General features: G+C 60.8%; 1 protein-coding gene across 3 annotated transcripts; it reads right to left on the reverse strand.

Moving 5' to 3' along the window:
* On the reverse strand, window positions 1-26,131 carry DPP9 (dipeptidyl peptidase 9). 3 transcript variants are annotated; one of them, XM_059388705.1, is made up of 17 exons: window positions 25,945-26,131; window positions 25,695-25,863; window positions 24,829-24,942; window positions 22,082-22,210; window positions 20,929-20,990; window positions 18,985-19,085; window positions 17,332-17,509; window positions 16,998-17,160; window positions 13,643-13,722; window positions 10,583-10,735; window positions 10,011-10,146; window positions 8,238-8,383; window positions 7,135-7,281; window positions 5,794-5,946; window positions 4,999-5,141; window positions 3,390-3,501; window positions 1-1,023 (listed from the first exon to the last, which is right to left on the reverse strand). In XM_059388705.1, the coding sequence occupies exons 1-17, from the start codon at window positions 25,945-25,947 to the stop codon at window positions 931-933; spliced, it is 2,082 nt and encodes a 693-aa protein (XP_059244688.1). In that variant the 5' UTR covers window positions 25,948-26,131; the 3' UTR covers window positions 1-930. The 3 variants fall into 3 exon arrangements, with proteins under 3 accessions (XP_059244688.1, XP_059244687.1, XP_059244686.1); XM_059388704.1 differs by lacking the exons at window positions 1-1,023; window positions 3,390-3,501 and adding an exon at window positions 5,541-5,672 and having other exon boundaries at window positions 5,053-5,141; window positions 25,945-26,026; XM_059388703.1 differs by lacking the exons at window positions 1-1,023; window positions 3,390-3,501 and adding an exon at window positions 5,541-5,675 and having other exon boundaries at window positions 5,053-5,141; window positions 25,945-26,026.
* Between the last annotated feature and the right edge of the window lie 1,129 nt (window positions 26,132-27,260).

Genomic DNA, 27,260 nt, shown 5'->3' on the forward strand with positions numbered 1-27,260 from the left:
TCCATCTGGAATCGTTTACTGAGTCCACTTCTTACACGCATAATTATAAAAGAATAAGAATCGACAAAAATATTTTCTTTCCATAATATGTAGAGGTGGTTCGTTTCAGGTGGGGTTTTTTTGTTTTTGCTTCTTTTCTTTTCGCCCGCCCCGCAGAACGCTTGGCAGGGAGGAAGAGGCAGGAGTAAGGATAACCCTGAGGCGGGGAAGGGTCCACTGCCAAGGCCGAGCCCCGGGATCGGGCGGGACCCGCGCTTCAAAGCCCGCTGAACGCTCAGGGGCAGGCGGGCGGCTCGCGGCCCGCTGCGCACCTCCCCGGCCGCACTTGGAAGAAGGGTCGCCCCCGCTCCCACATGTGCCGGCGGCTGGCTGGGACTCTGGGTCGGCGGCGGACCCCACGGCAGGTTCAGGCCCCCCTTGTTTTGTCTTTTAAATAATCATCAAAAACGCCCCCCCCCCCCCAACAAAACACACTCGGACCGGGGCGGGTCTGGAAGGAAAGGCGAACGCATGCTTCTGTGCGGGCCTCTGTGCGGCCGCTGCCGGCAGGGAGAGGGCCCGGCCCCGCCCAGTGTCCTCGGGGTCCCCGCCCCCCCGGGGTTCGCGGTGGAGTTGAGGCTCCAGCTCCCGGACGACGTGGAGGGGAGGAGGATGGCCTGAGGAAGTGCCTCTTGGATGCGGGGCTCGTCTCTCCGTCTTGGCAGCCGAGAAGCAGCAGGCGAAAAACCCAGGAGCGTTACAAAAAGGAGAAGAGGCGTGGGGGCAGCGAAGGCAGAGGCTGGGTTTGGGGGGCGGTCCAGCGGGGGCGGTGGGAGGGGGCGCCGCGCCGGGGGGCGGGGCTGCGGGGGCCACTGGGGCCCTCCCGCTGGCTCCCGGGTGGCGGCAGCGGCAAAGCCGTTGTGCTCTGAATGTGCGGCCGGCGGCGAGGGCTCAGAGGTGTTCCTGTAGAAAGTGCAGCAGTGTGACTTCGTAGTGCTCGCCGGACTCAGGGCAGCGAATGCTGTGTCTCTCGTTGGGGTAGATCTGGGTGGACAGAGAAGGCAGGGCTGGTGACACAGAGGGACCCTGCCCCAGGCGATCGCTGCGGGGCATCCTGCCCCTGCCCCCCACCAGTCCCCAGCTCAGGGCGGCTCCTGGGGGGGCTGTGGAAAGAGCAGGCACCCTGGACTGATGGACCTGGGTTCCATACTCCCTCTGCCCCTGCTTCCCCCAACTCGCTTGCTGTGTACTCTGGGCAAGTGACGACCTCCCCGACCACAGCCACCAGCCTGGAAAACCGGATGAAGACTGTGGACCTCTCCAGGGCTTTTCCAGGGCTGGCCAAGCTAGTCCCCGGAACACAGAGCCCGGGCATATTAGGAATGGCGCATCCGGGAGCCCACCTCTCTGCCCCAGGCTAGGAGCTGTCCCCGGACCTGGGGAGGTACAGTGAACCCACCTCAGCGGGGAGTGGGGGGGGCATCAAGTCTTTGAGACCCTTGGTGCTGTTCTTTGGAGCCACCTGCATTGGACCCAAAGGCCGAGGGAGGACCGCACCTGCCGTGCCCCACCTCCCACGGCAGGCCCTCCGCCCCAGGCTCTGCCAAGTGTTTCCTGGGTCCTCCCTCACCACCTGAGGGGGCACCGTCCCCAGAGGGGAGCCCAGGACTTGATGCCAAGGGCCACCCCCAAGGAATCACCCAGTCCCCGAGACCTGGCTGAGCAAATGTCCAGGCTCAGTGACGGTGGGTGACAGTGACAGGAACTTTTTAGATCTTGCCTCTGACCCTCGTCTCAAGCTGGGTGGGACTGGCTGGTACCAGGGCCAGGGAGCCCGTTCCTCACCTCTCCCTGCCAGCAAGATGGGTTTGTGAACCAAACCATTCCTTCCCCTCCAGGCCCACAGCCACTGTTCCAGTTCGCTACTCTGGAATACAGCCAAGGGCCCAGAGGCCTCTCTTCCTCCTCCCTTGCCTCCTTTAATCCATCCCCAGATGAAGTACAAGTCTGATCATACTGCCCCCAGCTCAGACCTCTGCAAGGACTTGCCAGTCTGGCATCAAGACCCAGTCTCCTGGGTCCTGCTGGGTCCTGGCTGCCCTGCAGCCTCCCGAGCTTCACGCCTCCCGAACTCGGGCACCAGCACTGTCTGGGACAGAGACCCTTCACACCACCCTGGGTCTGGCTGCCTGGTTACTTCTTCCTCCTTTTGGCTGTGAGGAAAGGGAGAGGCTCTGTGTGGTTTCCTGCTGTGCTCTCAACCCTCAGGCCAGGGCCTGGTCTACAACAAATGTGATGTGGGAACCAGGAGGACCCGGGACCATCAGCCTCCCAGACGTCTGTTCCAGGGTACCTGGAACCAAAGGGGGTTGGTTTGGGGTCTGCCCCACCTCCCTCACCCGCTGCCCTGCTCCGGCCCCAGCGGAGTGTCTCATGTCACCTCCAGCTCCTCACAGGGAGGCAGGGGCACAGGACTCCTGTTCCACCCTGCGTGCTAAATGCTCTCCCAAGAGAACCCACAGTTTCTCCATCTGTCAAACCGAGATATCGCACTCCCCTGAGGGCAGTGTGGGAGGCTTCTGAGAGGCAGACACACTGGCCCTGGCGCAAGTGATAAAATCTGCCCCTCTCACCTCTCCTGCTTGGCCAGCCCCTTTCCTGCCAGGGCGACTGAATATGGCTCACATCCCAGTGGGTCTCATGGGCCTCTGTCTGGAGAGGGCTACAAGGGAGCTGGGCTCATCACCAAGGTCCCACGTCTCACGGACCAGCCCCACCTGGGTACTGCAGAAGCCCCGCCCCTCACTCCAACCTCCGCCGCCTCCCAAGGTCCCAGGTCTCACGGACAAGACCGGCCCCTATGGTGGAAGCCCCGCCCCTTGCCCACCCCACCCCCATGCCGTGTCCTGGCCATCCCCTTGCCTTGGCCCCCAACTCCGTTCTGCTTACTCCATCCACCCTGGTCTCCAGCCCCAGGGGAGGCCTCCGACACTTTGCCGTGCCAGGTGTTGAACCCCCGGCCTCCCTTCCCAGGGCTGAGCTGGGTACCCCCTACTCTCCAGCGTCCTTCAAGGTCACCTCCTTGGGGAGCTCCTCTCTGATCCCAGTGACCCTGAGATGCTCTCAGTGCCCTGTACTGTTCCTTCCAGGCAAATTTCTCAGGTTAAGGTAAAATGGTGTCGGCTAATTTCTGTAACACTGACCTTCCTCCACCAGACTGAGCTGGGAGGGGGGCAGGCGCTGGCCTGTCCCCTCAGTGTGCCCGGCGTTGAGGCACCACCAGTGACCAGTACATGATTGCTGACTACATGTGGGGACATGGGGGGGGGGGACCCTGCCTTGGGGGGCGGCGCAGCGGCAGGTGACACCGCCCCTCCCCACCTGCGGGCTCCTGGAGAGGCGCCACCTACCTGGAGCTGGTAAGGTTTTCCCGCCCGGATCAGCTGGGAGACGAGGAAGTTTGTGTGGAAAAAGTGCACGTTCTCATCCAGGAAGCCGTGCAGGATGAGCAGGCGGTTGGGCCTGGAAGACAAGGCTGGGTGAGGGTCTGAGGCAGAGCCCTTTGCTCGCGCCCAGCCCTAGCGGCAGGCGGGACCGCAGCTCTGCAGCTCGCGGTGGGCAGAACTGAAAGCCTCAAAGCTGGGGGTGTGGCAAGCAGGGCTGAAGACCCCCCCACTTCCTTCCAGGCAAGGAGCAGAGCGGCGTGGGAAGGTTTCTAGAAGAGTGCCGCCCCACAGCACTGCAGGGCGATGGAATGTTCTAGACCTGCCCTACCCATTGCATTCACCACCATCATCACCACATGCAGCTACTGAGCACTGAAAATGTGGCAGGTGTGGCCAAGAGCCTGTCATTTAAAAAAATTAGATTTTTTTTTTTTCCCAGCGAGGAGGGGGAGGGGCGGAGGGAGAGGGAGAGCGAGCCCCGAGTGGGCTCTCCGAGACCTCCCGAGCCTGGGGATCATGACCTAAGCTGAAATCAAGAGTCGGACACTTAACCGACTGAGCCAGCCAGGCGCCCGTACAAGTTTGATTTTTAAACATAATTTATTGAGGGGAAATCTACAAAACTTCAAACTCCCTCATGTCCAACTGAATGCTTCTGGGGCATTTGGTGGATTCACAATGTTGGGGAGCAGCAGGTCTATTCAGCTCCAGCAGAGACCCCCGACCTTAGCGGTCTCCCCCGACCCCCTGCCAACCAGACAGTCCGCGTCTGTCCCATTGAGAGTTACTCTGTCAGTGGCTGTGAACCCACGTGAACTGACATTCCGGGGGAACATGGGGGCTCCTGGCTCCCGGACTGGATGGCACAGGCTCAGAGCTCTGGGTTTTCGAGCTCAGCTGTCCCCAGGCGTCTCCGGAGAGCCTGGGCCGCACTCCAGCCCACGGAGAGCGGCCTCACTGGGAGAGGGGGAGAGGGGCCCAGGCGGCGCCGGCCTGCACGGAGAGCCCAGCACGGAGGGCAGAGGCCCAGGGAAGTGGTTCACCAGACGGAGCCACACCAGACGGCGGCAATACCATGCTTCCCTTCAGAGAAAGAGGCCGATGGCGAAGCATGACATGGTATATGCCTCAGCCAGTCCCATGGCCCCAGATGACCGTGGGGACCCGTGTCCCGAGCCACTGCATGTCAAAGTCCACAATACAGGCCGATCTGGTTCAAGACCAGGCAACGGCCCCACAGCTCGCCCCGTGCTTGGGGAGTGAGGGAGGCCTGCGTGTGCAAAGCAGCACGACTCTAGACCCTTCTTTCCATCATTCTGAGGGCAGGCCCGAGCCTCCTCCCTCCCAGGGCACCCTGGGCGCCGGCCTGCTTCCGTGAGCAGCAGTGACACGGGGAAGGCTCACGGGGGTGTGAGGCGGCCGCAGAGAGGGAGGCCTAGGGCCCGCCAGAGAACAGCTCGGATGTGGGAGACGCCGCGGCCGGTCTGCCCCAGCAAGGGCAGGGGCCAGGGAGGGGCGGCAGGAGGAATGGGGGGCCTTGGCGCCCGCCAGGCTGGGGCGGTGGGGGCCTTACTCGTTGGGCAGCTTCTCCACGTGCAGAGCTACAGAACCCGCCTCGTAGCCCAGCTGGTTGTTCTCCGGGACGTCCATGTAGCGCTCGGTGTAGCCTGTGTCATAGGCCATCCACACCGTGACCGGGGCGCCCGCGATGGCCACCTGAGGGCCACAGTGGACAGAGCGGGGTCAGGGAGCCAGAGACAGAGAGAGAAGCAGAGGGAGAGGACAGGAGAGGAGAGAGAGAGAGACACACACACGGGTCAGGTCTCAGGAGCCCTCGCTCGCCTGCCGGCGGTCCTGGGGCCTCCCCCGAAGGACGTGAGGAGCGGGCATGCACACGGGGGGCTGGCGGGGAGGGGCCCTCAGACTGTGCGTCCCCCGCGGATCGTGCGTTGCCGAGGGAGGGCGGGTGAGCTGAACGAGTGCGCTCAGGCCGGGATCGGCCCCTCCCTGGTCCCACTGCCTTCCTGCCTCCTCCTCCTCATCGCCGCCCCGCGGTGCCCGGACAGTGCTGCCGGCCTGGGCCCCTCCCCCGACGCTCTTCACACCGTGCCCCACCTCTGCCCATCCGAGGCCGGGGTCCCGGGCTCAGCCTCCCACAGAGAGCTGCTGGCGGGGTTTTGTGCAGCCGGACGCCATCCTGGGGTCAGCAGTGGCGGGCAATGAGGAGGGGGGCTCGGCCCCATGGGGCTGCTGCGGGGAGAAACAGCCACGTGGCAAGGCCCCTGCCGAGACGCCTCTCCGGGGGGGCGGGCTCCGAGGGGGCACAGGCGGGTGCCCGCAACCAGGAGGGGGACGGGGCGGGACCCACCTTGAACACTTGGGGCTTATGGATCAGCCCCATGAGCGAGAGGAAGCCTCCGTACGACCACCCGTGGATGGCAACTCGGCTCAGGTCGATGAAGCCGTACTTCTCGGCCACAAACTGCAAGCCCTCCACCTGGTCCTCGATCTCCACCTGGCCCTGGGGGACGAGGCCGGGCACCTCTCAGAGGCCTCCTTCCGGGTGTGTGCCCTGCTGTCCCACCTCTGTCCCGTGTGGACCAGCAGCAGCTCCAGAAGCTACTCTTTTCTCCAGACCCTGTTCCAGCCTGCTCTCGGGGGTGGGGCGGGGGTCAGAGGGGCCCGGCTTCAGTCCTGCCCTGTCACCTCCTGGCTGACCCGGAGAGGGTCCCATCTCCCCTTCTGGGCCTCAGTTTCCTCATCCCAAAGCTAGGACGTCAACGCGAATAGGACCACTTTGCAGTGGGCGCGAGGAGGAAACGAGGTGGTGAGCGTCCTGCGCTCGGAGGCCTTGGACATGCTAAGGCTCGACGGACAGCAGCTGTCATCACCGTCGTCATCCTCATCACCATGACCGCCATCCTCACCGCTGTCACCACCCTCCACCATTGTCTCCATCCTCACCACCCCCACCACCATCATTCCCACCATCACTGCTGTCTCCATCACAATCCCCAGTATTCCCACCCACCAGTATTCCCACCGTGAGCACCGGCGGCTCCACCCTCCTCGCCTCCACCACCGACACCACCATCATCTCCATCATCATCACCATCACCACCATTCCCCTCAATGCTACTGTCTCCATTTTCCTCACCACCATCATTCCCATCATGCCCACCGTCTTCTCATCACCCCCACCACCATCTCCATCCTCACCACCACCATCATCATCACCACCATCACCATATCATCATCATCACCACCATCATCACCATCACCACCATCACCATCACTGCCACCACCATCACCATATCATCACCATCACCATAACCACCATCACCACCATCACCACCGCCATCACCGCCACCACCGCCACCACCACCATCACCACCATCACCACCACTTCTATATCCACCAGTCCCCGGCTGGTCCAGCCACTGGGACTTCCTGCTGACGGGGCCTACACTGCTATGTTTGGCTCATCTGGGCCTCGGGCACCGGGACAGGTGCGTCTCTGTCTCCCCATGGGGTGCGGCTCAAAGCACAGCATCAGAGTGGACATTCTCCTTGGTTCCAAAAGGCTTCCCAACTAATCCTGGCATCCTGGCTGGGATTGCCCCGAGGAGGTGTTCCAGAGCTGCCCCCGGGCCCCAGGGCTCCCCTCACCACACAGGGAAGGCCCCGAGAAACTGTGAAGACATGTTACCATTTGGTTTTTCAGGGCCCCTTCGAACCGAAGCCCTCGCTGACACGAGCCCCTGCCATCGATCACAACCACGGCGTAGCCCAGGGACGCCAGCGTGTTGAGCCGCAAATACTTGATTCCTTTGAAGGAGTTATTCACCAGCTGCACCTGGGAGGGGAGAGCGGGCAGGGGCCGTGGAGCTTTAGGGTGAGTGGCAAGGACTCCAGGGTGACAAGCCAGGCAGGAAGGGCTGCATGGGCCAGAGGGCACGGGGCCGGGGCTGGGGTCACACAGCCTCATCAGGGCTGCCACGCTTTGCTGTGAAGGCTGTGGACGGCCCCAGAAAGCTTCTAGCCATGGGGGAGTAGAAGCCCAGGTGGGGGCCCCTCCACCGAGTCTGCGCTCGAGACGGACCCCCTCCCCAGCCCTTCCCTGGGCTCAGTCCCTGATTTTTTCAGCCCCGTTCTGCCTCCCCTCTATCTGCAGTTTTCTCCAAAAACAGACAAACCCCGATGCTGTTCTCAGGCTAACTTGACGTAAAACAGTCTCTCACTTTGGCACTACTGATGTTGGCTGCCTTATCAGCCCCTGGCCTGGGGGGGCCGCGTCGCCTCCTGCGGGGCACGGACCGTCCCAGGCCCCCACCATAGCTCTGATGACTACACCTGTCCCTGGGGATCCCCAAATGTTCCCTGGGGGACAGAACCCCCCCAGCTGAGGAACCGCCATCTCACACAGACCCAAATGCCAGTCTGCCCCTGCCTGGACCTGTCTCGTCCCCTTCTCAGAGAACAGGGCCCAGGGTCCATGGTCACCTCTGTCCCCAAGTATGTGACCAGGGGTGACAGTGGGTCACTGCTGGGCAGGTGGGCCAGACAGACACCTGGGGACTGGGGGGGGGGGGTTCCCAGAGGGACAAGGGAGCACCAGCAGGTGAAAAGGGAAGGGAGCTACGGGAGAAGGTGGGGCGCCCAGACGCCCAGAGGCAGGGGAGCGAGGGCCCCCAAGGACCCTGTGTGCTCAGTGGGGCTGCGGCCCCTCACACGAACCCTCCTTCTGGCCTGGCTGGCACCTGAGTCCTGGCACGAAGGAGGGGGGGTGTGGGCGGCAGGGCTGACACCAACCTGGGGGCCTCCGTACACAAAGAGGACCGTGGGGTGCTTCTTCCCAGGCTGCACAGCGTGGGGCTTGTAGATCATGCCGTAGAGCCGCACGTCTGACCGCGTGTGGAAATGGAAGATTTCTGGGGGCACGTAATCCGGGGGGCAGCCTGCGGAGACAGAGCGGCTGTGGCTTCGCGGGCCGGAGGGCACCAGGGAGACACAGGTGGCAGAAACCCACACTCTGCGGCCCCCCGGCCCTTGGCTGTGGTGGGGGATGGGGGGCACCCCGTCTTCTGTGCTTCGTGATGGTTTAAATCAGAATCCAAGGGCCCCAAAGGACTCTGGGCAGGCTGTGGTCCCCCACGACACTTGCTGATCTGATCTCCAATGGGGGTGGCCACGCCTCTGGGGTCTGAGCGACAGCCAGTGCTATTGTCTGCTTCTGACTGTCCCCTTCAGTGCTGCCAAGCGACCCTGGTTTTCCGATCACGACAGTGAGGCCATTGTCCTTCTTCATGATTACCTTGACAGTTTATTTCGGTAAACAGAGAAAGTCAACTAAACAGAAATACGTCAACGGTCATGGAGGCTGAAGACAGCAAGTGCTTTCTGTAAAGGCTCAGACGATGAGTACTTCTGTCTCTGTGTCTTAACTACGCGGCTTGGCTGTCACAGCCCTAGCGTGGTTATGGACAGTCCCTAAATGCCCGGGAGTGGATGGGCTTGGGGCGCAGGCCATGTTTGCCCACTTCTCATGGAGGTGAGCTACACGCATGGCAAGACCGGCAATTTCTGGACGTGGGACCTCATTCCACCTGCCCAGAAGCCCAGGGCTGGGCACCAGGACGCAGGACTTCCCACTGTTGTCCCCCTTACCGGGCTGGGCGTCCTGGTAATAAGACTCACCCTTCCCTCAGTGTCCTCTCTAACCCCCGGCCCAACACCCGGCCCAGGGTTCCTGTGCGGTCCCATTCTGCGGTAACATGGGGAGAGTCAGACTGAGTGAGCTACTGGCTGGAGCCTTCTCACCGGGTCCCGGAGGGTGACGACCTAACAAGACGCCTCCCAGCCCACAAAACATCCCACAAACGCCAGGGATCCTTACTTCCTACAATGTTCTAGTAATCTAACAAGTGGCCAATCTGGGGTCAGGGAAGGGTGTTCCTTTTAGTGTGTGATCCCCGTGGGGTAGGCGCTGTCCAGAGTGTCTGGTTTTCATCCTACAGACTGCCTGCCGTGGGACCGTTTCAAAGAGAAGGGCCACATTTGAGGGAGACTGACTACAGTTCTGCAGCCAGCAAACAATCTGGGGTCACCTAAACAGAGTCTGGGCCACCCCTTAAGCTCCTGGGCAAATGGGTAAGTTGCCTCCTGTCCCCCAAGGCCGAAGGCCACGCTCTTGCCCAACCCCCAGCTCCTTGCAAAGGCATCGGGACGTGTGCCCTGCGCAGACACCCTTGGAGACAGCAGCCCGAGGGGATGAGGATGCCCCACACGGGGACCCCCAGGTCTGGCAGCTGGTCGCTCTGTGCCATGTTAACCACAGTGCACAAACTAGAGACTGGCCCAAGTGGCAGGGCGCACAGGACAGGTGGGGTCACTCGTAATGGTCAGTGATGAGCTCTCAGGGCCCCTGGGCCCCTTGCTGCCTCGAAGCTGCCGGAATAGCCCTCCCTCGCCAGGGTCACTTCACAGGGCTGCATCCCATTTTACAGACAGGCAAGCGGAGGCTCCCGGGGATGGCAGGTACAGGGAGACTTGGCCAGGGTCCCCAGGGATGTGGGGGCTACTCACTGGCCGCCTCCATCATGCTGGCCCAGAAGTGGGGCTGCTTGTGCAGAGGGTCGTCGTCGGGGCCGCTGAGCTTATAGACGTGCACGCAGGGCGGGGTGCCCACGCTGCTGTAGTGGCTGACGAACATGTCGAAGTTCTGCAGGCAGGACGGGGCGCTGAGCACCGCAACACGCGCGTCCTTCCCGACCCCCTGGCCGCTTTGGCTCCCCCTGCCCCCATCAGCCGCCAACCTATTTACTGTCTTTGCCCTGTGCGCTCACTCCTTTAAACTTCGAAACTTCTCCTCACATGAGGTGGGCGCTAGTACCATCGCCCCCATTTCACAGATATGCCAACTGAGGAATCTGTCCCCTGGCCGGGGACCCCCAACACCCAGACCCCAGTGGTAACTGACAGACCCAGGCTCATACCCAGACCCTTCTGACGCCAGAGCCTGCTCATGGTGCTGGTTCTACAACACCTGGACCGGAAGCAGCCCTGGGCACGGTCACTGCCTGATCATCTAGAACGTTCTGACAGGCTAAGGATGGGTGCCAGAGTGGTGCCCTCAGGCACATCGAGGGAGGGCCCACCTGGCTCATGGAGCAGCTGTGGGAGAAGCCGGGAGTGGTGAGGCGCACGATCTCGCCCGCGGTCTCGTAGCTGACCACGTAGAGGTGGTGCTCCAGGGGCGTGTCCTTCGTACCTTGGAAGTACACCAGCTTCGTCTGCTCGTTGACCCAGATCTGTGGGGGCACAGGGGCTCCTCGTGAAGCAGCCCCAGTCCGGGCCTCGGACTTCCCGGGCCTTTGCCGCTGCGGGGGCTGGGGCAGGGACGCAGGCCCTTCTCCTGCCCCCACAGAGAGGGCCCCGAGCTCTGTGGCGGGGACATGTGTTCTCTCCCCAGTGGGCTGTAGCCGGAGAGGAGCTCGCTGGGAGAGAAGCGCCTCTCGGACCTGGAGGGGAAGGGGCGGACTGTGCGTCCCCAGGGAGACTTGAAATTGGAACCGCGACCCCAGGCAGCCCCTTCTGGGCTCGCCCAGAGCTGCAAGGGCGGAGCCGAGGGCACAGCGACTAGGACAGAGGCCGAGGGACGGGCTGGCCTGTGCCCTCGGGCCCATCTGTCCCCGGAGCCCTGGTCCCCAAGGGGTCAGCCCACCCCTCTGACCCAGGCGCTCGGGGCTAAGAAGCGGCACCTGCCTCCTGGGTGAACCCGCCTCAGACCCCGGTGTGATGTGTAGGTGCGGAGGCCTCGGGGAGAGCGGGAAGGAATCCTGCTCTGGGGATCGGAAGAGCCACTTGCGGCCTCTCTGGGGCTAACCTGGCAACACGGGGGTCAAACACTTAATGGTGTGTTCTCCGAGGCACAAACTCTGCTCTGGGGACCTGCCCCCGAGGGCTCCGCCGGGGGATGACTTCAAGGGGGAGGACGGACGCGCTGTGTTCTTAACGTTAAAAAAGGAAGATGACTTGAATGTCCAAAATGACAGATGGGTTTCAAAATGATGGCGCACTTCTCTGCAGCCACATAAAACCATATTTTCTTAAAGAAAACAAAAACACCCCAACTCCTCCAGATCCTCTAAAACGCTGTCCCGTGGAGGGGCGTGCGGCTGTCGGAGCAATGTGCCACTCGCGATCTGGGGTTGTGCGTTCGAGTCCATGCCGGGAGCAGAGATGGCTTAAGTAAGTCTTTAAAGAACAAAACAGGGGCGCCTGGGTGGCTCAGTTGGTTGAGCGGCTGCCTTCGGCTCAGGTCGTGATCCCAGCGTCCTGGGATCGAGTCCCACATCGGGCTCCTTGCTCGGCAGGGACCCTGCTTCTCCCTCTGCCTCTAGCCTGCCACTCTGTCTGCCTGTGCTTGCACTCTGCATCTTTTTTTTTCTTCTAACAAATAAATAAAAATCTTTAAAAATAAATAAATAAATAAATAAAAAGAACAAAACAAAAAACCCTAGTGTCTCGTGGACATGTGCGCACACACAAACGCTCCGCTGGGGTTTTCGCCCTGGTCGGCCACCTCCGAGGGGACAAAGCTTCAGGAGCCTGGGTGGGGCGGGGCGTGAGAGGATCCCTAATGTCGGGTTACTTAGAACGGTTCAGTTTGTGCAACAGACACTGATGTATGCTTTGTTGCCGTCCCTTTCAAATGAACGCAGGTTTTCTAGAAACAGAGCATGTCTCTGGAAAACCCCCAGCCATGCGCAGTCACCGGCCAGTTTTGTCCCCAGGACCAGGGGAGAAGATGCACATAGGGAAGGGGGCGCTCCCCGGGCGCCTGGATCTCCCCCACCCCTGAGGCCCCCAAATAGTGCAGACGGCTCAGACCCACGCCCTGCCGGTGCGCACAGCCTCTGGAGGGGATGTGAGTGGCCCGTCTTTCCCTCTGTAACCTTGAACATGCTGCTGTGGTGTCAGCGAGATGTCCGTTAACAATAAAAATTAAAAAAAAAAAAGCTGCCATAGCTTTTTTTTTTTTTTAAACCATCTGGGTAAAAACCCAGGCATGCCAGGCCCGCAAGGCCTACGGGGTGGCAAAAGGGGAAAGTTCCAGCTGGCAGGTCTGCCAGACGCTATGCTGGGGGCTTTGGGTTACTTTAAAGCAGGGTCCTCATCAGAGCGGTCCTGCCCCCTCCTCCCGGGGACATGTAGCAACATCCGGGGACATCTGTGGCTGTCACAGCTGGGATGAATGGGGCCAGGGAGGCTCTTGCCGCCCCACGGTGCCCAGGACGCCTCAATGTGAGCAGTCCCGAGCGGGAGGGACTGGGGGTGCAGGGGCGCCTCTTAGCAAGAATCCACTAGAGCAGAGCGAACGAGGAGGCAACCTTCAACCCTCTGGTACCCTAACCTCCAACTCGCCTCACATACGGGAGGTGAGTGTGAGATCGGACCCCTGCTTCTGGTCTGAGTCAGGCGTGCCACCTGGACCTACCGCTGTCCCTCCTCATGGGCTCACTCAAGTGTGTACTGACCACTACTTCCCCTGCACGAGCAGCTCTGGGACGCACGCATGACTGGACGCATGCTAACGTCTCTCATGTCTGTCTTTGGTCCAGGAGGCATTTATGCTGGTGTGAGGTAGGGATCCGGGAAGTCTGATTAAGAGCTCACGCCATAAAATTTGGAATTTTGTAGAATTGGACCCTGGTGAAGAAGCTCTCATCAGAGGCAAGTCTTGCCGTGTTTTTATGCTTGTTCACTTGGGCGAGTGGAAGATACACCACTTGTCTCTGCAGCTGTGTCTTTGTCCCCAAACCTCCCAAGGACAGACACTGGGGCAGGGCCCACTGGATGCCACAGGACAATCCCACGGTAGGCAAAGTGTCTCATCAACTGCTCTCCCAGGGAGAGGTGATTTCATGGAGCAGGAGAAGGCTACAGGAATGCAGCAGGTGCACAGAGGAGCCCCCACGTCCTGGACTGGGCTTGTCTCCAGCTGGCCAGAGCCCTGTGGCCCTGGGCGTGCTGGAGCAGTGGACGGAGCTGAGTGGAGCAGAGCAGGAGGCAGGCGCAGCCAGGAGGGAAGAGAGAAGCCACAGGCACACGGGTCTGCAGGGAAGCTGGAGCGAGGGTATGCAAGTGTCTATGCATGTGTGCATACAAGCGTGCGTGCGGGGCAGGTGGGGAGGGTTGCAAAGAGATTCTGGTACCTTGGAGCCGTGCCTTGCCAAAACCTCCCATTCACCGCTAGTCAGCGCGATCTCCTCCTTGATGGGGCATTTAAATTCATCTGGAAGTAAGGAAAGGAAGAGATGAAGGGGGCCCCAGGCAGGCGTGAAGGGGACTCAAAGGCCCTGAGGCTAAATTCCACTTGAGCGAACTTGTCCCAGAGCCCCGTGCAAGCCGGGCCAGGTGGGAGACGAGAGTGAGCTGCCTGAGCCCCAGCCACGGGACAGAGCAGGGACCCGCCACGGAGGCTGTGTGCAGGTTCCGGCCTCTCCCAGGGAAAACCAGACAGCTGTGTTCATATTGGAAGCACGGGTATTAGAACCCTGCAGAGGCCAAACCATCAACTTCAGGGCTTGCGACCTGTGACCTCTCAGCACAAGTCTGAACTGTGGAAAACCAGATCCTGGTTAAAACCACTATGGCTAAGGGGTGCCTGGGTGGCTCAGTGGGTTAAGCATCTGCCTTCGGCTCAGGTCATGATCTCAGGGTCCTGGGATTGGGTCCCGCATCCGGCTCCCTGCTTCTCCCTCTGCTGCTCCCCGCTTGTGCGCACACACTTTCTCTAACAAATTTTAAAAATCTTTAAAAACAAACAAATAAAAAAAACCCACTTTGGCTAATCAAAGTCTCGGCTGAGTTCTTACAACATACTTTTTGGATTTTGGGGGGTAGATCTGTTTTGAATTTCCACCAGGTAAATAATTACGGGAAGCCTGCTGGCACACATTCCACATTTATTGAGACAGTTTACGAGTGATGGCTGTTTCATTCTGGACAGCTGGGTCTGGGAGGGAGAAAAGGCTCCACCTGTGTCCCTCACTCCCATGGAGGCCGGACACGGCCGACTGGTCACTCGTCCAGATCTTTTGTTTTAACCTGGAAAGCTCCGCCAGTTTGCGTGTCGCCCTCGCGCAGAGGCCACGCTCCTCTTCTCTGTATCCGTCCAGCTCTAGCGCGCGCTGCTGCGGAGGGCGCGCATGCAAATCCTATCGGTGGTGCCTACAGAAGGGGCAGGGGCAGCAGAGCCGCAGGGCACTACCGTTAAGAGCCCTGCTTCTGCTCCGTCCTCCTGCCCCACTGGGAGGACCCGGGGCGCTCCCCGCTTGCGGCCACGGTCCCTCAGTCCTCCGGGTACAAGCCGGCACCTTTCTGTGGAGGGGCTGCCGACCATGCCCACTCGGCACCCCCCACCCCCCCCTTCTCTCTCTCTCAAGGGGCCCTCCGCTGCAAAGGACACCCCGTGTGGCCCGGACACACCGCTCCTGCCGGTGCTGTTCCCACGTCTTGCCGGTCCTCCAGGATCCTGACCCTCCTCCTCCCCCAGGCCCGCCCACGGCACCTCTAACGAACTCGTGCCTTTTGGTCCAAAGTGACCAAGGTCTCGCCTACTCGGCTGTCCAGTTGGCACCTGGCAGGCCTGAGCCACATGCCAGGAAGTGCAAGCGGGGAGGGCAGGTGGGAAACCTGGGGCGCCCACCACAGAGGCCGGAGGGGCACCTGCCACGAGCCCCAGCCCGCGGCCACAGAGGCTGTGACGAGGCTATGCCCAGTGAGGTCTCCCGAAGTAAGATCAGGTGGTCCGGCCAAGTCAGACAGACAAATGGGAAAGCACAATACCGGAGAGCCACAGAGAAAGCCGCCTTGGAGATGGCCTAGCCAGCCTGTGCTGACTGCAGTACACCCCAGGTGACGGCGGTGGCAACACCCAGAGAGGGCAGTCGCTCTTCTGTCCCTGTCTTACTCGACCCCCATCAGCTTGTGGCTTTGCCTGTTCCTGCCCCTGGCTCGGCTCCCCTGGGGAGATCTGGCCCCGGGGGACACAGGGCGATGTCTGGGGACATCTGGGGCTGTCACGCTCCTGGCACTGAGTGGGTGGGGGTCAGGGAGTACTGCTCAGAGCCCGGGACGCCCCCACTGAGGACAAGCTGGCCCGGGGTCCGTAGCACTTGTGGGGGAGAACCTGAGGGGCCCTGGGCTGGCTCGCAGCCCACACTGCTTCCCCGCCCAGACCTGGCCTTTTGCTGCTCCATCCTGTCCCAAGGCCAAGACGCCGTCTGTGTGAGGACACCCACATGCCCACTGCACATGCATCTGCTCCCCAGAACTTCAGGCATGTGGACCCGCCCTCGCAGCACAGCCACTTCTGGGCACTGCCACGTGAACATGTCCAAACCCCAACTAGACGTTTCTCTCCGAAAACTGTCCCCCCCAGGTCTCCCTGTCTTACACGGACCCTCCCAAATCCCTCCAGGCACCTGCGTCTTTCCCCCTTCTCTCTCTCCGTCGGATCCACCACCGTACCACAGGGACTCGGAGGTCGAAGTTCATCCAGCATCAAAGCCACCTGCGTCAGTCCAGCCTGCTGCCATGACCCATCCCTGTCATCTCCCCTTGCCCCTCAGCTGTACCCCACACGGCAACCCCAGCGATGGCTTTAAATTGATATAAGATCAATGGTAAAAGCCCAAGTCCTCCCTGAGGACCCGACCCCGCACCAGCTGCCCCGTCTCCTCTCTGCCCTCCCCTCCTCCGTCTCTGCCCCTCACTCACTCTGCTCCAGCCACAACAGTCTCCTCTCAGCTCTTCCAACACGTCAGGCAGCTACTGCCCCAGGACCTTTGCACAGGCTGTGCCCTCAACCTGGAATGATCTGTGGGGCTGCCTCTGCCACCTGTTCTAGGTCTCTGCTTCGTAACACTATCCACAGATGTCGCCTGACCTCCCATCCTAGAAAGAAGGCCCCTCACTCTCCAGCCTCTTGTCCTGGGGCATCTGCCACCACGCTCATTACTCTCAATTGTTTTTGGATTCTTGCCCATGTCTTCCACTAGAGAGCTCTGTAAGAGCAGGGATTTTCCTTTCTCTCTGAGTAATCACACCCCTGGCACCTAGAGCAGGGGTTGGCCACATTCTCTATAAAGGGCCAGACAGCCAACATTTTCAGCTTTGCAAGCTAGATGTCACACTGCTGTCACACTACTCAACTCTGTCATTGTGGCATGAAATCAGCCACAGACACTCTGTAAAAGAATGAGCGTGACCATGTGCCAATAAAACTTTATTTACAAAAGTAAATGGGGGGCCGGATTTGATCCGTGGCAGTGGTGGGCTAACCCCTGGTGCGTAGCAGGTGCTACACAGATAACACTGACTGAATGAACGGTTGCCTCTAGTAACCTCGCCAGGCAGTGAGGGATGTTCGGGAAAGGCGGGCTTTTTCCTCATCCTGCCCCTCCCTCATGGAACTGGTCACAAGGTGGGGTCAGTGAGTAAGCAGTGCCCTGAGCCCCAGACAGCTGCCTGGGTGATCGGTGGTGTTAGTCAGGCTTTGCTCACCTTCCCCAGGGCTGAGAGGCTCACTCCAGTCGTAGCCACTGGGCTTTAAGATGGCGGTGACCTTGTACAAGTGGCAGAAGCCAGTCTTGCACTCGTTGGCACGAATGAAGCACAGCTCATCCTCTCCCTCGGACTGGGGGAAGGGATAGAAGATGTCATGAACCTGTCCGGGAAGGAGAGAGAAGAGGCATGAGAAGGTGAGGCTCTGAGGGTTGGCTGGTCTCGTGTAGAGGACAAGCCTGGTCCCCCAGAGACCCCCGCCTGCCCCAGCCCTGCCCCACTGGGGATCTGGGGGCCCGGGCGGGGTGCACACCCGGCAGCTCCCCACCCTTACGTTGATCCACACATCGGTGACCTCCTCATACACGACGTGAGGCTGGACGTTCCTGGGCACTGCTCTGGCGAAGGCCAACCGCTCCTCCGCGTTCTCGGTAACGGGGATGAACAGGGCCGGGGGCAGCAGGACGAGCTGAAGCCGCTGCTGGGGCCGGTCCAGGAACATAGCCCAGGCGCTGAGAGAGCAAGAGGGAGAGACGGTGAAGGCCTCAGGGCCCAGCAGGGGGAAGCTGGGTGACAGACGCCTCCCCCCCCAAACTTATGTGGGCCCAGAGCCGTTCCTCCTTTGCTAACATATTGTGCCCTTGATCTAGTGAGCCCGCAGCACACAGAGGTTTCCTGGCCAGCACATGCCCTCAGGGGAGCCTGGGGGGTGACAGGGCCCTATAACCCGAGTATTCTGGAAACATGCTGTGTCATCAGACCTTAGAGCAGCATTTCAAAAACGTGTGCCCATTTCTGCCACATACATGGTTCTTTACTGCCCGTTTTGCTCCGAACGAACAATGTTCTTTTGTTCTTTCTCTTTGGGAGAAATAAATTGTTTATTCTGTTGAATAACATGAATCTTTAAGGACCTGAGATGGAAGCGAACGGCAACTTTAAAAAAATCCTGTTGGTTGGGGTTCGGGCAGCTGGCTGGCTCGGCCGGTGGAGAGGGCAGCTCTTCATCTCGGGGTCAGGACTTCGAGCCCGTGCTGGTGTAGACTGCTTAAAAAAATCTGGTTTGGGAGCTCCTTTGTCATTATGTTCTATCCTCAGAATAGCTGCTTTGCTGGGGCGGGGCGCCTGGGTGGCCCAGTGGGTTAAGCCTCTGCCTTCGGCTCAGGTCATGGTTTCAGGGTCCTGGGATCGAGCCCCGCAACGGGCTCCCTGCTCAGCGGGGAGCCTGCTTCCCCTCTCTCTCTGCCTGCCTCTCTGCCTACTTGTGATCTCTCTGTCAAATAAATAAATAAAATCTTTAAAAAAGAAAAAAAAAAGCGGCTTTGGAAGAGACTTTGAAAAACCGTTTTCTGTGCTCTTTCCAACTGTAAATGGACAGGTCTGCAACGGCGGCTTGTTAGTCCCGCAGGTGGGAAACCTGGACCCCGGTGTGGAAAATCAGCAACAGAGATCACGCCGGCGAAGGACGCCACGGGCACGTGCGTGGCCACGGGCACGTGCACGCCCACGAGAGCCTGCAGCCTGCCACGGGCGCGGAGCCTCCGTCCAGGCTCTGAGCCGCACGTGCGGCCGGAGGAGCGTGCTCTGTCTGGCAAAGGGCCACCGGGCGGACGGCTCCGCTGGGCCACGCGCTTCCTCGGGCACCGGCCAGCCTCGCCGACCGAGCGTGAAAGCCGCAGCAGACGATCCGTACACAAAGGAGTGTGGCCACGTGCCCAGAAAACCTGATTTATGGGCACTGAAACGTGCCGTTCGTATCCCCTTCGTGTGCGATGAAATGCTCTCTGCCTTCGGATTTTTTTTTAACCCTGTTCATTCAGAAGCATGAAAGCTGTTCTCGACTCATGCGCCGAAAACCAGGCGCGGGGCAGATGGGGCCGCAGGCAGCGGTCTGCGGCCCTGTTTAGAGAGGCGTGTCCTCGCCATGGCAGGACAGTCACCACGTGGCGGCAGGGAGAGCCCTCTGTGCCCTGCTGGCGACACTCACTACTTGCCGTCCCGGGTCCACCCGGCCCTGGCGATGTACTCCACCCTGGGGAAGAGCGTGCTGAACGGCTGCACCAGCTCCTTCTCCTGCGTGGCCACGATCTAAAGGGCAAGCAGAGTCGGGTCACACTCTGACCTGCCCACACGCTGCCCAGATGGACGCGGGCGCTTCTGGAGCGGACACGGTGTCCCCCGAGCCCCTGTGCTGGAGTCCTGACTCCTGGCACCTCCGAATGGGGCCGGCTTCCGAAAGAGGGTGGTTGCCGCGGTCATCGGTCTAAGTGGTACCGGAATAGGGTGGCCCCAATCCCAAAAAAGGGGTGGTCTTTAAGTGGGAGGTATGGGCTCCCGGCCGCACAGGATGGCTCCTGCAGGGAGAAGGCGGCCGTCTACAAGGCAAGGAGGGAGGCTGGGAACAGCCTCTTCCTCATCGCCTCGGGAGGAGCCAGCCCTGCCCACATCACCCTATCAGACTTTCAGCCTCCAGAGCTGGGAGACCATGCACTTTTGTTAAGCCCCCAGGACGCGATACTCGGTTAACCACAGCCAGTGGGCTGGAACCAAAGGGGCTCTGGTCTGGACTGTGACCGCAGAGCCGGGCAGCCCTGGGTGACAGGGACCTGCAGATGTTGCAGCTTCCTGGGGGCTCGGGGTGGGGGTGGGGGACATGGCCTCCAGACGGCCTAGGGGAGAAAGGCAGGCAGGGCCTCGGCGTGGCCCCTGCCCCTGCATCTTCCCAGCGCCTGGTCCCCAGGGGGCACCAACCACGCCCACCTCAGGACCCAGCTCGCTTGCCGGGCCAGGCACCCCTGCAAGAGCTGGGAGAGGTTCCACCAAGCCAGCTGGTGTCAGGTGTGTGTCCCATCTGCCATAATGTTCAGAGGAAGGGTTGGGTTAGGGCCGCATCATTCCAAAACCAAATCATGAAAATAAGGGTAGCTTCCAGTTTGTTCTGAAACCTCACATGAGAAGTCATTCTGACAGGGCGCCTGGTAGGTTAAGTGGCTGCCTTCAGCTCAGGTCACGATCCCAGGGTCCTGGGATCGAGCCCCGCTTCAGGCTTTCTGCTCAGCGGGAATCCTGCTTCCCCCCCTCTCTCTCCCTGCCTCTCTGCCTACTTGTGATCTCTGTCAAATAAATAAATAAAATCTTTAAAAAAAACAAACAGGGGCGCCTGGGTGGCTCGGTGGGTTGGGCCGCTGCCTTCGGCTCAGGTCATGATCTTAGGGTCCTGGGATCGAGGCCCGCATCGGGCTCTCTGCTCAGCAGGGAGCTTCCTCCTCTCTCTCTGCCTGCCTCTCTGCCTGCTTGTGATCTCTCTCTGTCAAATAAATAAATAAATAATCTTTAAAAAAACAAACAAACAAACAAACAGAAGTCATTCTGACTAAAGTGTTCAAGAGTGTCCTCAGCTTGTCTACGTGCTCTAAACACCAGAGATGTTTCCCTTTCCAGGCCCCTCATCCTTCACAGTCATGGCCTCTCCTGCCCTCCAGACTGTGGGGTCCTGACCAAGTGCTCCCTGGGTGATGCAAACACTTGTCCCGACCCCAGGTGACAGAGAGAAGCACACGGAGCACTGACAGGTCCCATTGAGTTCTACGTGAGGATCTGCCCAAACGCTGGGGGGTGGGTAGGGGAGTGGCCCGGGTCAGAGCTCGAGTCCCCCAGATGACCACCCAACGGAGCTCTCTGTTCTGGAAACCCTCACGGGATCTTCTGCTCAAAGAAGCTCATCAGCACGGCCGCCTCAAGTGGAGACGGGGGAGGCCGGGCTCACCGCTCCTGAAACGGAGGCTCAGTTGGCCACGGAGAGTACCTGCCCTCGGAAAGGGGGTAGTGGCCTTGCTGATGCCGCCCAACTGTCCACCCATGTCCAACACCTCCCCCGACCCCTCCTCTCCTCAACCCAGAAGCTTCTCCTGGGCACCCTGTCCACTCTCACCTTGCCCCGGCCATCAGTCTGAAACTCGGCCAGCTTCAAGGCGATCTTGGGATTCTTGCTGCCTACAGAAATGAGAGGGAGGTGAGCCCGCCAGGCGTCGCCCGCAAGGGCTCAGAGCAGGTATCTGGCGAGGAGGTGCAGGGCGGTGCCCCAGCAAGGCCACAAAGCCCATGTGGAAGGGAGGGGTAGAGGGGACTGGGTGTCCAAAGGTCCCTATGTGGGTGTGTGTCACCCCTCTCGTCCAGGCACAAAGTCCCTCAGGCAGTCCCCTCTGACTTTGGACCTGGACCTTGTTCCCGACAGCACTGTGACAACTGTCTTTCCCACTTAAGAACCTGAGCCTGTGCAGGGGTGGGGAAGGCGGGTCGTGCGGAGACAGGGCATAAGGAGTGCACCTCCCTGCCTCGGAGAGCTTGACAGTTGGTGGCCGAGACAGGACACAATCGCAACAGAACCATCAATGACGCAGTGATGTGGCCTGTCCCCCACGAGCGGTCGGGAGGCAGGTGACTGACGGGTTGGGATGACCGAACGGCACTTTCCAGAGGTGCGCTGGGGCCAGGCTCCAGCTGTTTCTGCGGCCAGTCCCAAGTCTGGCCTGCATGGCCCCAGCACCTGGCCGGGGGCATCTGAGTGTCTGCTCTCCCGTCGGCCCCGTGGTGGGAGGGGGAGCGGGAAGCTGCTGACTCCCACTTACGGCAGGGGTTGCAGACGCCACTGGAAGGCTCTCTTGGGCACGACACGTAACAAGTGCTTGCCGCATGCTTCCAGGGAGGTCAAAACCAACCTGAACCTGGCCCCATGTATGTGCTGTGTGCAAATCACTCCGTATTTTTAAAGAATTCAAAGAATGTTTAAGGGGTAGGATGTTTGCTGGAGAAATCGGGACTTTTGGCCTCTTGAGAAATGGGGCAGACTCGAATCTGTGTTCTCACGATGTGACAAGGGTCTGACACGACCTTGGACAGGGCCTGCACACCACCCCCCACCACTCCCCAGTCTCCTGAGCACCGAGGCAAAGAACAAGTACCATCTATTGTGGCCCTGGTCCCGCCATCATTCTCGACCCGGCCTGCTTCTCTGGGTCCCGTGGGGCATCCCGGTTGGGGCACGCCTCCTTTGCGAGGCTCAGACCACTGCCCCACGCCCTCACCTGTCCTGGGGTATCGGTAGGAATCTGTCTTCCTTTCTTCTAGCGCGGGTGAAGGGACGTGGATGATCTCCACCTCGGACTCATCAACCTCCTCGTACAGGATCCGGAGCGTCTTGCCGCCGTCTGAACCTGGGAAGGGGTAGCAGAGGCTGCTGGGGGTGCCCCGCACCGTGGCTGCCGTCCCCCGCCCTACTCCTCCACCTTTGGGCCACTCAGCTCCACCACGGCAGGGCCCAGACCGAGACCATGAGTTTTAGGTCTAGGACCCTGGGTCCCTGGCTTACTAGACCATAACTCGTCACGTCTCCTCCAGGAGCCCGTTTCCTGACCCTGACAAAGGGGATGACAAGGGAGCCGGTACCAGCACAGTGGCATGGCAGGTGGCCCTACAGGGGTCTTAAAGGCTGAACCACGTCTGCACTGAAGTCCTGCACTGGGAGCCCCCAGAACCTCAGAATGGGGCTGGACTGGGGGACAGGGCTTTAGAGAGGCGATCAAGTTAAGATGAGGTCGTCAGGATGGCCCCGAACCAAGAGGACTGGTGACATCGTAACAAGGGATGAGGCCACAGTCACGCACGCAGAGGGACCAGCATGTAGGGACGCAGGGAGAAGACGCCGTGTGCTCGCCAAGCAGGGCGGCCTCGGGAGAAGCCGGCCCTGCCCACGCCCTGACCCCCAGCCCCCGCCTCCAGGACCGGGACAGTAAAGGCTGTTGCTGAGCTGGCCCGGCTGTGGGGCTTTGCTCCGGCAGCCCACGCAGGGCAGCACATGGGGCACAGCTCCAAAAGGCTTAGGATAAAAACCATGACAAGAAGCGCATGAATCACCGGATGGTGACAGCTCAGACTGGAATGCGGGCCTGGGTGCTGACATCACGGGGAGGGGGCCCGTGGCCATTCCTTCCGTGGCTTTGGCAAATGGGTCCCTGTCTACAGTTTCCGGTACCCTCACCTACGACTCCCAACAGATGGACCAGCGACGCCTCCAGAACCAGTGGCCCGGCCCCACCCAGTGGAGCCCCAGAGGGGTTGCAGGGCTGGCCTGAGGCCGCGTGGTTTGGGAACAGCAGCTCAAAGCCAGGGTCCAGGACTTCTTTGTCCGCTCCGCAGGGAGGATTCCTGGCCCTCAAACTCAGGCACTCTTGTGCTGCCGTGGCCTAAGAAAAGCCCTGTTCCTCCATGTAAGAGAGAACGGGGGTCACCGTGGCTGTGGGGTCTGGCAGAGGGACACGCCGGGGGTTGCTGATGGCTGTAGCATTTGGGGGGCTCCCTCAAAAACGTTCTTGAGCTCCGCCAGCAGAGCAGTGAGGGGACCTGTGAGACCTTCGAGGCCAGTGGATCTCAGCTAGGAGCCGTCCTGCATGGTTGTCGCAGAACGCTGAACTCGAGTGACATGTCAGGTAGAGGCCAGGGACACTGCTTAACACGCCACAGTGGCCCGGACGGCCCTGGTGACAGGAGCGCGAGGGAGAGAGCCTGCTCTCAGCAAGCGGCCTTATCTCACTGCCCAGGAGAAAGCAGTACCAGGCTTCCGGCCCGCAGGGAGTCAGGCTGAATGACTAAGCGCAGGGCCCTTGTTCCAGAGGCACGGGCCACAGAGGCGTGTGACTACTGCAGGCCGGGCGGAAGGAGAGGGCATGGCGTTGGCCCCAATAGCGGCGAGCCCGCCCGGCTCCCTGTGGTCTCTGCACACCTCTGGTGCCTCTCTGACGCCAGTGACCCCTCCTTTTCCTGGGAGCCGACTTCAATTTGCATGGTGGTGGCTGCTTTCCAGCATGGGATTCAGTGTCTTGCTTCTACTGACGCTTAGGACTGTGAAGTCTTCCTTTTCAGTCAGCGTAAGGATGAGGTGAGCTGAACCCAGGGCAGCAGAGTGTGGCGGACAGGGCTGTCACGGCCGTGCGCCCCGCTGAACCTCCCTGAGGCTCCAAGGCCACGGAGAAGTCAACCAGCAGTACACCCGGGTCTGACGCTACTGGCACACATCCCAGAAACAGGTCCCCCACCCTCAGAAGACCGGTCTTGCTTGACTGAATACCAGTAACGAGACAGCCCCACAGTGCATGGACAGAGAAAGACAGACACTAGGACCTGGGATCTGGCTTCCTCCAGAAGCTGCTGGCAAAACCCATCAAGACTGAGACCGTGTGCAGCCTGGGCTCAGCTCTCTCACTGCCGGACCTCTCTCACAGGCAGGATCTGGGATTCTCGGCGCAGCTGACATCGGGGGCCAGATCGGTCTCGGTGGGCACGGCTGACCTGGCCACTGTAGGACGCTGAGCAGCAGCCCCAGCCCCTCTCTACTCGAAACCCGCAGCCCCCGGGCAGGACAGTGACAAACGTCCCCAGACGCCACCCAGCGTCTCCTGGGAGAACTATGGTTAAGAACCACTGAGAACCTCCCAGAAGGTCAAGATGTTCATTGTGGTGCTGTTTAGAACACAAAGCAAAATAAAAACCAAAACCTCGAAACAACCGAAGGGTCTGTCCATGTAGAACTAATTTAAACCTACGGTGACCCATCCATGCCCCAGGGACAGTTACCATCATGCTCGTCCCCCGTGTGCAGACTGCACTGCCCCCCGAATTCAAATGTCAAATCCTATCCCAAGGTGATGAGCCACCTGGGGCCATGGGGTCCAATCGGACCTAGGACGCTAACACTGCTAGGAAAGCAGCTAAGGTTTGTTCTAGGCGACAAGAGCAGAGAACAGACAAGCAGGCAGACAGGGAAGTAGGTACCTACCCTCCCAGGAGGCCGCAGGGCACCACCAGTAGCCAGTGAACCGGTCGAATTCTTCCTGGATGACAAAGGTGGCCACGCCTGCAGACCTGGGGTCATCGAGGACGCTTGGCGAGCCTGCACGGGGAGGGAGCCACATGGGGTAAGAACATAGGGCAGAGCAGGCCTTTGCCCCCAAGCACTGTGGATGTCTGGGGCCGGAACATCCTACAGGTGAGGGCGTCAGGCGCACTGAGGGGTTGACCTACATCCCCAGCCCCCATCCGCTCCATTCCAGAAGCATCCTCAACCAGCTGGGACAGCAAACGTTGTCTCTGGACGTGACCAGTGTCCAAGCTGCCTGGGCTGAGCAGCTTCGGTTTAGAGAGAGGGCGCTGGGGCTGTGGGGGCAGGATGGGGGCCATGTGACTGGAGGCCACAGCCAGTGCAGAGCCCCACACATGTGTGCTGGGGGATGCAGTCACTCCTGGGGAGCAGGAGGTGAGGGGAAAATCCAGGGAGCACATGAGGTCTGAGCCGGACCGGGCGGTGTCAAACGGGAGGGAGGAGGCAGGAGGGCCCACATGAGCAGAGAGGCAGAACAAGCGCCTGGTGGGGGCCACAGGCCACTGGGACTGACTGCTGCAGAGGAAGCCACAAGCCAAGCAGGTGGGCTTCCCATGGGGCCAGAGCGGGCTGCAGCAGGACCACACAGGAGGGCGAACTGGGCCGGCAGGGTCCATGCTGCTTGGGGCACGGGGATGATGGGTGGGAACGGGGGCCGCTCTAGGAGCTGTGCCAGTGGCCATGACGGCCATCCACACGGGTGCTCTGGGTCCCCGCCACCTCCCCAACCCTGGCCCGGAGCGCGCCCCCTGTCCTGGCCTCACCTCTGTGGCAGAAGGTCAGCCGCCGCTCCTCGCCTGTCTCGATGTTGGCCACCCACAGGTCATTGCTGTTGATGAAGGAGAAGAAGGCGGGGTCGGCAGGGCAGATCTTGGGGTCCATCCGGGGCCCGGTGCATTGGGTCTTGATTTCCAGGGGCTTCATGGGGGACACCTGGGGACACAGAGGCCTGGCTCAGGGGAACAGGAGGTCGCCCAGCCCCCGACCCGCCCACGGCCAGCGGCCAGGGCTCACCATGAACCCGTTCTTGCCCCCGTCCCGGCAGTGGAAGAGGCTGTTGCTGGCCTGGAAGAGGAAGAGGCCGCTCTCGCCGTGGAAGTCGTAGGAAGTGATGCCAAAGACCCCCAGGCGCTTCCGCTCCCGAAGGAGCTCCTCCTCCCGAGAGTAGACCCCGTGGTGGGGCGTGGCCTGGGGACACACAGGGACAGCGCTGCGTCAGCCAGGGACCCCAGCATCCTGGCCGCAGATCCTCCGGCCTGGACATTCCTGGGAGGAGTCTGCCAATCTGCCTGCGGTTCATGCCAGAGAGGGCCCAAGCCCGGAGGCCATGAGGGCACGCAGCAGGCATGGGGTGACGAGGCAGACTGACTTCTGGGCGCACTGGAGACTTCCTCCTCTCTGGTCCCATCTCTAGGATTCCTCAGCCCATGTCTGTCCCCAGAGCCTCTCCAAGACAGACAGAGCTCTCCCCACCCACCGGCACGGAGGGCCACCCAAGGGGTACTGTTTCCTGGTCTCCAGTGCCAAGCCCGCAGACGCACTCCCTCCTGCCCCCATCACCATCCTGTCCACCAGAACTTGCCCACCAGAACTGAGCCCACCCACTGACACCCGTTCCTGCTCTCTGCATGCGGGGAGCCGGGCAAATCCAGGACCACCGGCCCGCCCATATGCCTAAACCTGGGAGGCCTAGGGAGATAGACTACTGCGGACACCAAGCAGCCTCCCTGAGAATTCTGAACACGATGGGGAGGTGCGAGGAACGCTGACACCCAGAAAGGCGTCTCTGAAAAGCAGAAGCCAAAGCACAACGCAGCCCGTCCTTGGTCGGCCTGGGGCGGACCAGGGACAGCAGGAGTAAGAGCTGCCATATGGGCGCAGGGAAACCCAAACTACGCCTCCGCCCGCTCCCCAGCAAGGAAACCCAGACTGCGCCTCCGCCGCCCCCCACCACGGGCCGCTGCGCTGCTTTCCCAACCAGAAAGAAGTCAACCTCCCCGGACACAAAGCGGGCCGCGGCACTCCCCAGCCATCTCCCCAGCCCCCCAAGCCAGCCGACTGCGGATGATGTTAATTATTAGCCCAGTTAAAGGACCTCAGTCTTTGGTGAGGCCTCAAAAAGGAAGAGATGCTTCTGGTAAGAGCTCTTATGGGAGCACCCACTCTGGGCCTGCAGAGTGCCGGGAGGAGTCTGCCCCGGCCATCGGGCAGCCCCCCTCCCCACTGCCAGGCAGACTGTCCCCCACAAGGCCCGTGGAAATGAACGGGCCACACAAGCACCATTTCCGTCACCGGGCACTGTGGCCTCGGGAACCAGCCTGATGGACACG

Source organism: Mustela nigripes, chromosome 2 (assembly GCF_022355385.1).
Source record: "Mustela nigripes isolate SB6536 chromosome 2, MUSNIG.SB6536, whole genome shotgun sequence".
NCBI classification, from domain to species: Eukaryota; Metazoa; Chordata; class Mammalia; order Carnivora; family Mustelidae; genus Mustela; species Mustela nigripes.